At 34.3% G+C, this 14,128-nt stretch overlaps 1 protein-coding gene across 1 annotated transcript in view; it reads left to right on the top strand.

Moving 5' to 3' along the window:
• LOC117334821 (ankyrin repeat domain-containing protein 50-like) overlaps positions 1 to 14,128 on the top strand; it is an 83,908-nt gene that overhangs the window by 44,572 nt on the left and 25,208 nt on the right. Inside the window, exons 7-8 of the mRNA XM_033894639.1 lie at positions 8,801 to 8,884; positions 13,445 to 13,528. Coding sequence (XP_033750530.1) covers positions 8,801 to 8,884; positions 13,445 to 13,528 — 168 coding nt within the window. The remainder of the gene's footprint in view (positions 1 to 8,800; positions 8,885 to 13,444; positions 13,529 to 14,128) is intronic.

Raw genomic sequence — 14,128 nt, 5'->3', positions numbered from 1 at the left:
AAACTGTACAAATGGTGGGGCTGACCCCCAAGGGGCCTGAGAGGCGGGGCCAAAATTGGTCAATTTGTTTAAACAACTTCTTCTCTGAAACTAAGTAATGAATATTACTCACATTTGTATGGTAGCATGGTTATTGGGTGGGGATTCAAAATTGTACAAATGTTGGGGTTGACCCAGGCTGCCAGGGGGCTGAGGGGTGGGGCCAAGTGGGGTCTATTGGGCTAAATTGATTTAAACAAATTATTCTCTGAAACTTAACAATGGTTTGACTGGTTGCATCCTATAGGGGTAGGGATTCAAAATTGTATAAAAGAAGGAGCTGACCCCCCAGGGGGCAGAGGGCAGGGTCAAAAGGGGTCAATTAGTCTTAACAAGATCTTCTCTGAAACTAAGTAATGTGGATATCACTCACATTTGTGTGGTAGCATCCCTATGGGGTCGCGCCAAAAGTCAATTTCATTTCATGGATTAATGCACTTTTTGGCATTTTTAGCATTAAAGTAAAACCAATGTACATGTACCCATATAAAATGCTTATGATATATATTGACATAGCAATACCAGCGACAAATATATTGAAGCATCATCTTGTTTCATATCTCATGAAACCAGGTGAGCGATACTGGCCCTCTGGGCCTCTTGTTCTGTTTAGGTATGATATTACTCATTTTATACATTTCACTGCATTACATAATTGAAAAATGTAGCCCCATGATATTTTGTTATGGGTATTTCATATAAGTTATCACTGTGGGGTGAATGGAAAATGGGTTGTTTGAGTCAACTATTTGATATTTCACATTTGTTGTGAATTCTTCAAAAACATTCCTTTCATGGTATTTTTTGTTTTTGTTTTATAAATGACACAAGCATTATTTTATCCAAAAAAAAAAAAAAAAAAAAAAATTCGCTCGCACGCGTCAGGACCCTTCGCCTCCTTAAATCTCTAAATGAAATTTCCGGAAAAAAAATAAAAATCACTCGCTCGCTCCCTTTTATTTTTCCAATTTCCCAAAAAACAACTCATTCATTTGGTATGGCCTAAAGTAAACCAAGGTATAATTATATATTTACATTTACACTGCAGCCCCACTTTATAACATAACCAAGCTCACTTGGAAGTTATGAGTCTATAACTTCCAAATCTCTATTATGACGTCATTATTATAGTGACGTCATAATTGTAACGTCGGCGATAACGAAAGATGGTTGTTGAAAAGGCTGTTCCGTCTTTGACGATAATAATTTGTTTATTCATTATCAGAGTAAAATTCCAGGATATAGTCTTTCAAGTCTTTCAAATTCGTTGTCAAATGTAAATATAAGCATTGAACTGCTTTCATTTGGAAGTTATGGGCTGATGAATGCCAACTGGACAAAGGCAAATTCAACATGAAGCGCTAGCATAACTTTCAAATGAAAGCAGTTCAATGCTTAAATAATTAAACATTCATCAGACGTTATCTCGCGTGAAGTTGTTAAGGTTTTGTTAAAACATTTACTTATCCCGTATGAATTAGTTCACTTATTACTCTGTGTATCGGTCAAATGACACGGAAACAAAGGACTCGCATATAAACCATATGCAATATAATTATAGGAATCATGATGTGGTCGGATCTTTATTTGCTTTAGCGACTCATCTGTAAATAACATCGAGTAGTGCAAGAAATATCGCGTGTAATGTATCAGCGTTCATGCTCAGCTTGAACGTCGTAAGATAATCGAGAAAGATATTGGCTATATATCCAAAGGAACATTATGCTTGACAGATATATGTAGCTGATCTCTTTGTTTGAAACATCAAACTCATATCACGAGTCTCACCTGTAGTGTAACTTCAATATCATAAAGTAACTTAGCTCTATACATACTCGAGTGTAAATCTAAGTATGTGTCAAAGTGAGTAATTTAATTTGAATTTAGTTACTATAGATTAGTTTTATAAACAGTGTTTCTGTAGTACATTTGTAATATATATACATGTATTCCCATGCTTGTTGGACTAAATGTCGTTAAAACTTACATGTAAAATCTTATCAATATACTACATTATATGTCATAGAATCTTGATACTGATAGAAGTCACTCAAACGCTTTGCAATACAATTTATCATGGAATAATATTGGATCTTACAAGATAAATTTAATCAAAACAATATCCTGTTGGCTTATTTTATCCGATGATACCCTAAATTTTCATTTTTACAAATAAGTAAATGACTTTAATACGATAATCTCCAAAAAAGGTTATTCCCACCAGTAGAAATAAATAGGGAGAAATATTTGATATTGGGGACACCAAATGGGATGTCTATCATTGCAGGACATGTAAAAAAAACTATGGAACGCCAACAGGGTCAAAACTCTAACTGCTTATTTTCTTATTCCTATTTGCTATTCTTCATTCCCAATGCTTATATTACATTCTAATTTATAGTTATTCTATCATGATGTTTGTTGTTAGTGATACTGTTTCATTGTGTGTATCTACTTTGTATTTCACTTTGCCCTAGTCCATATACTTTCCTAAGATACAACGTTTCTTTCTTTATTACAATCTGAATATTCTAACAATGTTAACTATTCCATTATTGTTTCCGTTTCAACTACTGTCGGCAAGGAATTGTTGTTGCCACAACAACACTAATGAGACATAGCAGAGAGCCGAAGGAACGTTTCAATATTTAGTTCCTCATCATGGCATCGCTGTGCAGCAGACATACTTTAAAATTTGTATTACAAATTATTGTGATGTACACAAGGCAAATCAACTCGACGTAATTTGTAATAACGTTTCAAATGTCACTATAAGTAACAAATAAGTACTTTTCCATAGAATTATGTTAAAACATGTACCAAGTGAAGATAATCTTTCCATCTAATGACAATTGACCTGGTAAAAAAGACTTTGAATATTTTATTACAAATTGCGTTGATGTGCACATGCAACACGACGCAGTTTGTAATAACGTTTCAAATGTCATTATGAGTAAAAAATGAGTATTTTTGCCAATATAATTAGGTCGCAACATGTACAAAGTAAAAATTATCTTTCCCTCTGATGACAATTTATCCGGTAAAAATCTTTGAAATTTTTATTACAAATGACGTCGTTATTACAAATTGCGTGATGACATCCTTATTATGTAATCATATTTTGACAAACAAATGCTTGGAAATATTTGAATTGAAAAATATTGTACAGTTATATTATTTGTTACAAATCTATAAACGATTTCCTTAAATTAGATTACAAAAGTAAATCCCATTTCATATTAAATGTTTGTGTTATGTTTTCCTCTCAAATATTACAAATTATTTCAGCATTTACCGAAAACTGCCGTAATCCGTTTAGTAACGAATGTAATATTAACTTCTTATGAATATACATCAAGTGCTTCCAATATGAACAAATTGTTCTTAATTTGAAGTAACCAAAACTCTGGATCAGATTGAACCAAATTTATTCAGAATGTATGCATTATACTGTCCTAATGATTGGATATTATACTATTGTTGTAACAATCACTATTCGATGAAATAATCCATTTTTAGCTCTCCTGCCCGAATGGCAAGTGAGCTTATGCCGTGGTGCGGTATCCGTCGTCCGTCCGGCCGTCTGGCGTCAACTTTTTCAATCAAACCACTTCTTCTCAATAACAAAAAGGCACAGGGACAAAACTATTTTGACAATACTACCTTATACTCTTTAAAAATCATTAAACTATACGATAGTTAAACAGGTTTGGAATCGTATATCACTGAGGGGCGGGGCCAAGTAGGGAAATAGGGTTAATCCTTTAAATCGCTACTTGTCATGAAGTTATGAATGAATTTGAACGAAATTTGGTCAGGAACATTCTTGGCAGAAGGGGAACATAGTTTGTATAATGTTTTACTCTGTACAATCAGGGGCCTGAGGGGCGGGGCCAAATAGGGGAAATAGGGTTAATCCTTTAAATCGCTAATAGTCATAAAGTTATTAATGAATTTGAACCAAATTTGGTCATGAACATCCTTGAGGGGAGGGGGAACAGAGTTTATAAGAATTTTTACTCTGTACCCCTAGGGGCCTAAGGGACTGGGCCAAGAAGGGGAAATAGAGATTAGTCTTTTAATTGATACTAGTCATAAAGTTGTAAATGGATTTTAACCAAATATTGTCAGGAATATTCATTTGAGAAGGGGAACTGAGTTGGTATTAATTTTTACTCTGAATCCCCAGGGGACTGAGGAGTGTGGTCTGATAGGGAAAATAGGGGTTAATCCTTTAAATCGCTATTAATTATTAAGTTACGAATGGATTTTAACTAAACTTGGTCAGGAACATCCAGAGAGGAAGGGGGGAAAGAGTTTGTATAAATATTGAGGGGCCTGAAGGGGCGGGGCCAAGTAAGGGAAATAGAGATTAGTCTTTTAATTGCTACTAGTCATAAAGTTTTAAATGGATTTTAACTAAATATGGTCAGGAATATTCATTTGAGAAGGGGAACCGAGTTGGTATTAATTTTTACTCTGAATCCCCAGGGGACTGAGGAGTGGGGTGCGATAGGGAAAATAGGGGTTAATACTTTAAATCGCTATTAATTATTAAGTTACGAATGAATTTTAACTAAATTTGGTCAGGAACATCCAGGGAGGAAGGGGAAAAAGACTTTGTATAAATATTGAGGGGCCTGAGGGGCGGGGCCAAATAGGGGAAATAGAGATTAGTCTTTAAATTGCTGTTTGCCATGAAGTTTTAAATGGATTTTAACCAAATTTCGTCAAGAACATCCTTGGGAGAAGGGGAACCGAGTTTGGATAAATTTTTACTCGGTACCCTCAGGGGCCTGAGGGGTGGGGCCAAATAGGGAAATAGGGGTTTATCCTTTAAATCACTATTTTTCATAAAGTTATGAATGGATTTGAACCAAATTTGGTCTGTCATATCCTTAGGGGAAGGGGGAAAGAGAGTTTATATAAATATTGACTATGACCCCCAAAAGGCCTGAAGGGAGGGGCCAAATAGGGGAAATAGAGATTTGAGTTTTAAATGGATTTGAACTCAATTTGGTCAGAAACATCCATGGTGATGGGGAACAGATTTTGCATAAATGGTTACTGTGACCCTCAATCCCTTAACTATGTATAGTATCGCTGGGCATTAAGGGATAAACACAATTCTTATGTAAAAATAGGCCAAAGGGTTTTCCCCACCCTAAGGGACTTAGTTTCTTTAAACACCATTATGTTGTAAAAATAATCCATATGGTCTTTCAGAGAGTACATTTTTGTATATGTATTTAGGGGATAGTAAGTTGTTTTGAGTGGCTTTACTGGCGATTAGAACATGAAATTTGGTTTGAACTCGAGACCGACAGGTCGAGAGTTTAAACCAAATTTCATGTTCTAATCGCCAGTATAGCCACGAAAAACAACGTACTATCCCCATTCTAACACGTTTACTATCGCATATATTGAGAAACATTGTTTTACAGCGCTACAAGTACGCTGTTAAGTACTCTGTGACCTCCGCTAGTGACGTGTCATACTGTGGCGGATTGACCAACCAGAAAGAAGCTATCAAAGTCGGTCAATTGGCCACGCCCATACTGGCGAGAGTTCGGTCTGTATGTTAACGAAGCGGGGTATTTGGATTGTTGTGAAAGTCCTGTTTCCGAAGATTTAAAAACATATTTGGATTTACGCAGCATGCTTAACGACATGTGCATTTTAACAAAGTCAGGGTTGATGTGTTTCTACAGGCCTAACCGTTATGTGAAGTTGTGTGCACTTGTTCCATTTCATTTCGGATTTTACTTGACCTTAGATGCTTACACACGGACGAAATGAAAGTTTCAATCAATAAATGACGGTAAGAATGAAGTTAACGATTTTTATTAAATGTATTAAGTTAATTCATTCTATTCGATTTCTTCACTTTCGATTCCAATATCACGGGTCATCAATCATAAAAATGGTGCAGAGTGTTGAATTTCGCTACGAGTCGAACTTGACGCCATATTGTTTTGATTAGAAACGGGGCGTGGCTTAACACGATATGTTATGGTTCTATCGCAGATTAGAAGTCGGTCCGCAACCAATCAAAACACGCGTTGCAAACGAATCGTGTTAGAATAACAAATTGAACATGAACATTATTTTGACATTTGGTCAAATCAAACTAGGTGAGCCATACAGGCCCCATGGGCCTCTTGTTTAACATCCCCCCTTTTTTGGCCATGTTTATAGAACATCTTTATTACAATTAAAAAAAAATCATTGATACAAATTGCAATTTCATTTATTTTAATAGATAATATTTTCATGATATATCCAAAACTACAGGTAAATCCCAGAAAGGCAGAACGAACTGGCATCTCGTGTTGGTAGGCTTGCAATAGCAAACATACTAGTGAACGGTCAATGTTTTCTGATACACGAGTCAGTGTAAACCAATAACATTTTAATTCAGTAGGTCCTACAAGAATGCTTATATTGCCGCTCGTAAGAAGAACAGTACACGGACTCGTCACTCGCACCCATTTGACTCATTTATTTTCCCTTGAAGTATTGTATACAATCATCAATCGAAAAAAAAAAAGTTTTTAAAAGCCAAGGACATATATTTACAGAACATTTATTTTTCTACAGTTAAGTCTTTTTTTAACTAGAAACCTATCACATTACAGTTGTTTTCTTTAACGGGAAAAATACATCTTCACGATGGTAATAAAGATGTGATATCCATCGTGACATAAAACGACAGGTCACTATCTTATCATTTACAACTCCTTACTTATATAAATAGTAAGTTGATGGTCTTTTTTTCTTCCAATTTTCTACTTGCGTAAAATGTATTATAGTGTTTTTTCCCTATTATCAACATGTATATTGTATATTGTACGCCCCCTACGGTTTAGGGTATCTTCATATTGGTTTGGATATTTTACTAAAATTCAATAATGACAGTCTTAGCACTGATCTTTGATTTGCTGTATATATACCTTTCTCCGATTAGAAAATAGTATCTACATATTCAGTCACTTGACATGACATTCAGCTTATAATTACATGTTTGCCACTCCGTGAAAATACCACGATACGACCTTACCAGAGTTAGCTGCGTATCTTTGCATCACAACCGTGCATGGTGTTATGTTACAGAACAACATTTATGTTCAATCCGTGTTAGATAAATAAAAAAAATCAATAAATGATTTATTTCATGGCTTTTTTTTTAAACAATATTTCTAAAACCTGATAACTATAACTAAATAGATAAATTACTTTGACAACAATGAATATTACATCTGTTAATTTAAAAGTACTATAAGTATCTGTTATTTTTCTTCTTAAACACATGGTACTTTGATTGCAGTTTAATGACTTTGTATACTTTCTATCGAAAAGTCTTTACCAATTTTTTAGGGAACAGCCGACCAATTGAAAAAAAAATATTGTCGAAATAGCCCCTATGTATAGAAAGTTGAGCCAAGGATAAAATGTCTGGCAGCCAGTATGTTATGAAGTGAGAAAATAGATATGTAGCCTGATAGGTAACTATCAATAAGAAATGTTGATATACATTTCGTAAGTCCGATTGATTTTTCCCCAAAAAATTCACGTTATAATGATAAACAGGTAAATGTTTAAGTTTTTTGAGAATTTTTACTGCGAAATTCACTTATTTTCAAAATTGCTACCCTGGAGAAAATTTTAGCTGAAGGACCCAACTGGTTTTTTGATTAGGTGTTATATCAGACCCTAAACTGTTGTTATAAACCATAATTGTCATATTGAGTTCAAGAATTTGAATGAAATACTCCAAAACGTTAACACTAATGTATATGTGAAAAAAATGGTTGGTTGGTCCCTATAAGTAAACTAAGGTTTCTGCCCTCGGGAACGTCCTATAGCTATAATGAACGGTGTCATCCTGTTTCTTCCGAAACTGAAAAATATGTATACTGGTGGTCACAAAAACGTAAACAATCAAGGTGGAGTGTTGTTTTAACGGTTAAGCTACATGATACATGAACAGGTAAAGAGATAAGTAAATAAAAGGAGATAAAAAGCTATATAAATTACGATAAATTAAAACAATTGATTACAGTCGACTTCTTTTATGTTGATCCATATATTCCATTTAAAAAAAGTTAATAATGTGCTTTATAAGATAATAAATTGATTTAAGTTATTCATATTCTAATTTTCTAAATATAAAAATTGACTTATTCTTAGTATGTGTCCGATAATACAAACCGTCATGAGAGTTGTCATTAATATAGCGGTAATATTGCGAATTCTCGTAAACATTCACTTTTCAGTATATCCGCTTTATTTATACTTTCTATGTCAAATGTGAAGGTTGATGAAAAGACTTTCCCTAAAGTTTGTATGAGTAAACTAAGGTTTCTGCCCTGAGACTTGTCATCATGTTTCTCCCATAAATCAGAAAATACATATCTAGGTTGTCTGAAAAACTTCGGTAAATTGTATAGTTGGAGTTTTCTTTTATGAGTTTAGCTGACTGTTACCTGTGTATTTAAATCATTATTCCTTTTACTCGTACATGTAAATCAAGGTGTCTTTTACTGAATATATCAGTTGACAGAAATAAATCAATCAATCAATAAGAAAAAAATCAATAAAAGGAAAAGTAATGTGCATGATATAATTGATGATTAATTTATAGAAGTGATTATTATTTACTTCTTGGAATCCCTTAACAACAAGATAATACCTATATCTGTAGCATGACGATGACGATGTCGGGGGTACTTGTAATTTGTGATGTTTACATATGTTTCAGTCAGATGGTTTGTCCGGAGCAGCTAGAGGGGGTCACACAGAAATTGTTAGGATGCTCCTGGATAAGGGAGCCGACGTAAATAAGGTACGTTAACTGAACATTTTAATGGAAGCTGTGTAGTGATGTTCTATGGTTATACTGCTTGAACGGTCACAATTCGATTTCTATGGTAATATTGCTTGAACGGTCACAATTCGATGAATTAATAATTGTATTGTCTCATCGGTGTTAACTGAGGAAGAGACAATATAAACATTAATTGAACAGAATCGTTTTCATTTGGGATTATGATTCTTTATACCTGGTAAGATTTTCATTAGAAACAGGCCTAATCAGGCTGAGACAGGGACACGTCTTGTGTTAACTTTGTATAACAATAACTTCTTCACAATCTGTCATTAGATCGCAATAGATACAAACTTGTCATGTGCTTTTCAAGTCAGTATACATGTACTTACATGTTCCTTTGTCTGGCAAACAAATGAAGTTTTTCAATGTTGAGATGAAGTCAGCTCAAAACCACCGTGTTCGATCATTATCTCTTTAAAATATTTTTTACTCTGAACCCCCAGGGGCCTGAGGGGCGGGACCAAATAGGGGAAATCAAATTAATCCTTTAAATCGCTACTAGTCATAAAGTTATGAATGAATTTGAACGAAATTTGGTCAGGAACATTCTTGGCAGAAGGGGAACATAATTTGTATAATTTTTACTTTGAACCCCCAGGGGCCTTAGGGGCGGGGCCAAATAGGGGAAATAGAGTTAATCCTTTAAATCGCTACTAGTCATAAACTTATTAATGAATTTGAACCAAATTTGGTCAGGAACATCCTTGGGGAAGGGGAACAGAGTTTGTTTAAATCTTTATTCTAAACTCCAAGGGGCCTGAGGGGCGGGGCCAAATAGGGGAAATATGGTTACTCCTTTAAATCGCTACTAGTCCTAAAGCATTGAATAGCTTTTCACCAAATTTGGTCAGAAACATCCTGGAGGGGAGGGGGAACAGAGTTTATATGAATTTTTACTCTGTACCCCTAGGGGCCTAAGGGACTGGGCCAAGAAGGGGAAATAGAGATTAGTCTTTTAATTGATACTAGTCATAAAGTTTTAAATGGATTTTAACCAAATATTGTCAGGAATATTCATTTGAGAAGGGAAACCGAGTTGGTATTAATTTTTACTCTGAATCCCCAGGGGACTGAGGAGTGGGGTGCGATAGGGAAAATAGGGGTTAATACTTTAAATCGCTATTAATTATTAAGTTACGAATGAATTTTAACTAAATTTGGTCAGGAACATCCAGGGAGGAAGGGGGAAAAGAGTTTGTATAAATATTGAGGGGCCTGAGGGGCGGGGCCAAATAGGGGAAATAGAGATTAGTCTTTAAATTGCTGTTTGCCATAAAGTTTTAAATGGATTTTAACCAAATTTCGTCAAGAACATCCTTGGGAGAAGGGGAACCGAGTTTGGATAAATTCTTACTCGGTACCCTCAGGGGCCCGAGGGGCGGGGCCAAATAGGGAAATAGGGGTTTATCCTTTAAATCATTATTTTTCATAAAGTTATGAATGGATTTGAACCAAATTTGGTCTGTCATATCCTTAGGGGAAGGGGGAAAGAGAGTTTATATAAATATTGACTATGACCCCCAAAAGGCCTGAAGGGAGGGGCCAAATAGGGGAAATAGAGATTTGAGTTTTAAATGGATTTGAACTCAATTTGGTCAGAAACATCCATGGTGATGGGGAACAGATTTTGCATAAATGGTTACTGTGACCCTCAATCCCTTAACTATGTATAGTATCGCTGGGCATTAAGGGATAAACACAATTCTTATGTAAAAATAGGCCAAAGGGTTTTCCCCACCCTAAGGGACTTAGTTTCTTTAAACACCATTATGTTGTAAAAATAATCCATATGGTCTTTCAGAGAGTACATTTTTGTATATGTATTAACAAATTGAACATGAACATTATTTTGACATTTGGTCAAATCCAACTAGGTGAGCCATACAGGCCCCATGGGCCTCTTGTTAACATCCCCCCTTTTTTGGCCATGTTTATAGAACATCTTTATTACAATTAAAAAAAAATCATTGATACAAATTGCAATTTCATTTATTTTAATAGATAATATTTTCATGATATATCCAAAACTACAGGTAAATCCCAGAAAGGCAGAACGAACTGGCATCTCGTGTTGGTAGGCTTGCAATAGCAAACATACTAGTGAACGGTCAATGTTTTCTGATACATGAGTCAGTGTAAACCAATAACATTTTAATTCAGTAGGTCCTACAAGAATGCTTATATTGCCGCTCGTAAGAAGAACAGTACACGGACTCGTCACTCGCACCCATTTGACTCATTTATTTTCCCTTGAAGTATTGTATACAATCATCAATCGAAAAAAAAAAAACAGTTTTTAAAAGCCGAGGACATATATTTACAGAACATTTATTTTTCTACAGTTAAGTCTTTTTTTAACTAGAAACCTATCACATTACAGTTGTTTTCTTTAACGGGAAAAATACATCTTCACGATGGTAATAAAGATGTGATATCCATCGTGACATAAAACGACAGGTCTCTATCTTATCATTTACAACTCCTTACTTATATAAATAGTAAGTTGATGGTCTTTTTTTCTTCCAATTTTCTACTTGCGTAAAATGTATTATAGTGTTTTTTCCCTATTATCAACATGTATATTGTATATTGTACGCCCCCTACGGTTTAGGGTATCTTCATATTGGTTTGGATATTTTACTAAAATTCAATAATGACAGTCTTAGCACTGATCTTTGATTTGCTGTATATATACCTTTCTCCGATTAGAAAATAGTATCTACATATTCAGTCACTTGACATGACATTCAGCTTATAATTACATGTTTGCCACTCCGTGAAAATACCACGATACGACCTTACCAGAGTTAGCTGCGTATCTTTGCATCACAACCGTGCATGGTGTTATGTTACAGAACAACATTTATGTTCAATCCGTGTTAGATAAATAAAAAAAATCAATAAATGATTTATTTCATGGCTTGTTTTTTAAACAATATTTCTAAAACCTGATAACTATAACTAAATAGATAAATTACTTTGACAACAATGAATATTACATCTGTTAATTTAAAAGTACTATAAGTATCTGTTATTTTTCTTCTTAAACACATGGTACTATGATTGCAGTTTAATGACTTTGTATACTTTCTATCGAAAAGTCTTTACCAATTTTTTAGGGAACAGCCGACCAATTGAAAAAAAAAATATTGTCGAAATAGCCCCTATGTATAGAAAGTTGAGCCAAGGATAAAATGTCTGGCAGCCACTTATTGGCCAGTATGTTATGAAGTGAGAAAATAGATATGTAGCCTGATAGGTAACTATCAATAAGAAATGTTGATATACATTTCGTAAGTCCGATTGATTTTTCCCCAAAAAATTCACGTTATAATGATAAACAGGTAAATGTTTAAGTTTTTTGAGAATTTTTACTGCGAAATTCACTTATTTTCAAAATTGCTACCCTGGAGAAAATTTTAGCTGAAGGACCCAACTGGTTTTTTTGATTAGGTGTTATATCAGACCCTAAACTGTTGTTATAAACCATAATTGTCATATTGAGTTCAAGAATTTGAATGAAATACTCCAAAACGTTAACACTAAAGTAAATGTGAAAAAAATGGTTGGTTGGTCCCTATAAGTAAACTAAGGTTTCTGCCCTCGGGAACGTCCTATAGCTATAATGAACGGTGTCATCCTGTTTCTTCCGAAACTGAAAAATATGTATACTGGTGGTCACAAAAACGTAAACAATCAAGGTGGAGTGTTGTTTTAACGGTTAAGCTACATGATACATGAACAGGTAAAGAGATAAGTAAATAAAAGGAGATAAAAAGCTATATAAATTACGATAAATTAAAACAATTGATTACAGTCGACTTCTTTTATGTTGATCCATATATTCCATTTAAAAAAAGTTAATAATGTGCTTTATAAGATAATAAATTGATTTAAGTTATTCATATTCTAATTTTCTAAATATAATATTGACTTATTCTTAGTATGTGTCCGATAATACAAACCGTCATGAGAGTTGTCATTAATATAGCGGTAATATTGCGAATTCTCGTAAACATTCACTTTTCAGTATATCCGCTTTATTTATACTTTCTATGTCAAATGTGAAGGTTGATGAAAAGACTTTCCCTAAAGTTTGTATGAGTAAACTAAGGTTTCTGCTCTGAGACTTGTCATCATGTTTCTCCCATAAATCAGAAAATACATATCTAGGTTGTCTGAAAAACTTCGGTAAATTGTATAGTTGGAGTTTTCTTTTATGAGTTTAGCTGACTGTTACCTGTGTATTTAAATCATTATTCCTTTTACTCGTACATGTAAATCAAGGTGTCTTTTACTGAATATATCAGTTGACAGAAATAAATCAATCAATCAATAAGAAAAAAATCAATAAAAGGAAAAGTAATGTGCATGATATAATTGATGATTAATTTATAGAAGAGATTATTATTTACTTCTTGGAATCCCTTAACAGCAAGATAATACCTATATCTGTAGCATGACGATGACGATGTCGGAGGTACTTGTAATTTGTGATGTTTACATATGTTTCAGTCAGATGGTTTGTCCGGAGCAGCTAGAGGGGGTCACACAGAAATTGTTAGGATGCTCCTGGATAAGGGAGCCGACGTAAATAAGGTACGTTAACTGAACATTTTAATGGAAGCTGTGTAGTGATGTTCTATGGTTATACTGCTTGAACGGTCACAATTCGATTTCTATGGTAATATTGCTTGAACGGTCACAATTCGATGAATTAATAATTGTATTGTCTCATCGGTGTTAACTGAGGAAGAGACAATATAAACATTAATTGAACAGAATCGTTTTCATTTGGGATTATGATTCTTTATACCTGGTAAGATTATCATTAGAAACAAGCCTAATCAGGCTGAGACAGGGACACGTCTTGTGTTAACTTTGTATAACAATAACTTCTTCACAATCTGTCATTAGATCGCAATAGATACAAACTTGTCATGCGCTTTTCAAGTCAGTATACATGTACTTACATGTTCCTTTGTCTGGCAAACAAATGAAGTTTTTCAATGTTGAGATGAAGTCAGCTCAAAACCACCGTGTTCGATCATTATCTCTTTAAAATGTTTTTTACTCTGAACCCCCAGGGGCCTGAGGGGCGGGGCCAAATAGGGGAAATAAAGTTAATCCTTTAAATCGCTACTAGTCATAAAGTTATGAATGAATTTGAACGAAATTTGGTCAGGAACATTCTTGGCA

The sequence above is a fragment of the Pecten maximus genome, chromosome 9 (genome assembly GCF_902652985.1).
Source record: "Pecten maximus chromosome 9, xPecMax1.1, whole genome shotgun sequence".
NCBI lineage: Eukaryota > Metazoa > Mollusca > Bivalvia > Pectinida > Pectinidae > Pecten > Pecten maximus.
Note: the sequence above shows the minus strand (reverse complement) of the source record. Positions and strands in the feature narration are given on the sequence as shown.